General features: G+C 45.6%; 1 protein-coding gene across 2 annotated transcripts in view; it reads right to left on the bottom strand.

Moving 5' to 3' along the window:
- GET1 (guided entry of tail-anchored proteins factor 1) overlaps positions 1 to 1,094 on the bottom strand; it is a 6,383-nt gene extending 5,289 nt beyond the window's left edge. The window contains exons 1-2 of one of the 2 annotated variants that reach the window (XM_010723739.3): positions 980 to 1,094; positions 198 to 363 (exon numbers count right to left, since the gene is read on the bottom strand). In XM_010723739.3, the coding sequence (XP_010722041.1) occupies positions 198 to 363; positions 980 to 1,069 (256 nt within the window). In that variant the 5' untranslated portion in view covers positions 1,070 to 1,094. Of the gene's footprint in view, positions 1 to 197; positions 364 to 569; positions 837 to 979 lie in introns of those variants that run through there. The other variant, XM_031556919.1, reaches the window with a different exon arrangement.
- Between the last annotated feature and the right edge of the window lie 6 nt (positions 1,095 to 1,100).

The following is a 1,100-nucleotide window of genomic DNA, read 5'->3' as shown; positions in this document are numbered from 1 at the left end:
AAAAAGGGGGGGAGAGGGTGGTGGGGAGGGTGAAAAAAAGTAGATAGATAAAAGAAGATGGAGAAATTTGAAGAAACGTACTTAAAACTGAAAACACTCCTGGAAAATGTTAGCTGGTTTTTTTGTTTTTTTTTGTTTTTTCTTCTTCTTCTTCTTCTCCAGGAACTGAAAGAGTAGGAAATAAACATTATACCTACCATGAGTCTTAAGCTTGTCGGTCATTTTGTTAATCTTTCTTTCCAGACGGGCGTATCTAGCAAACTCATCCATCATACTAATGGTTGAGAGTTCTTGCTTCATATTCTGAATTTCAGCTCTCATTTGAGATTCCTGCTCCGCATCCTTTTGTAACAACTTGGATATCTAAAAAGTAAAGAAATAATATCAGTAATTTCCCCAGAATTTAGCTGATTTTAGCATGTACAAAGCAGTCTCCCGTGTATACCCTCAAAAGCTCCCATTGCCAGGACACCACGTCCTTTCATCAAGGCATAGGGAAATCTTCACATTGACGAGATGTTGTAGAAGTGAAAAGATGCCACATTCTTTTAACTAAGAAATAAACTTTCCTTCCTTCTCTCCTTCATCATGAACTGTGTGGATCACTGACATCTGGTACTCGCAGTAAGGACAGCGATATAGTCCTTTTCATCACTGTTCTCTCCATCATCTTCAGTTCTTCCTGGAGTCACACCAAATGCGGCAAGCTTTATTTATTTGAGACATAGTTCAGAAACCGAGCATCACTTCTTTCTGTTACAGACTGGCTAGTCTGAGCTCTTAGAAACACAGCAAGCACCGTACTGACGTCAAGCCGCGTTCCTTCCAGCGCAACACCTTACCCATATCTCAAAAGCATTAAGATAATAGAGACGCGTTCCCCCTCAAGCAGCCCGGAGCCCCTCCCCTCAGCCTCTGCCCGGCACCGCGCTACTAACGGCCGCCAGGCGGAACGGGGCGCGGCGCTGATGTCACTCACGATGGAGGAGCAGGAGGGCAGCAAGATCTTGAGCGCGTTGCAGAGGAACACAGCGCTGAGCACCAATAGCCAAGCCCCGCTCTCCGCCATGCTTCGCGCACGCGCAGACAGACGCGCGGAG

Source organism: Meleagris gallopavo, chromosome 1 (genome assembly GCF_000146605.3).
Source record: "Meleagris gallopavo isolate NT-WF06-2002-E0010 breed Aviagen turkey brand Nicholas breeding stock chromosome 1, Turkey_5.1, whole genome shotgun sequence".
Classification (NCBI taxonomy): Eukaryota; Metazoa; Chordata; class Aves; order Galliformes; family Phasianidae; genus Meleagris; species Meleagris gallopavo.
Note: the sequence above shows the minus strand (reverse complement) of the source record. Positions and strands in the feature narration are given on the sequence as shown.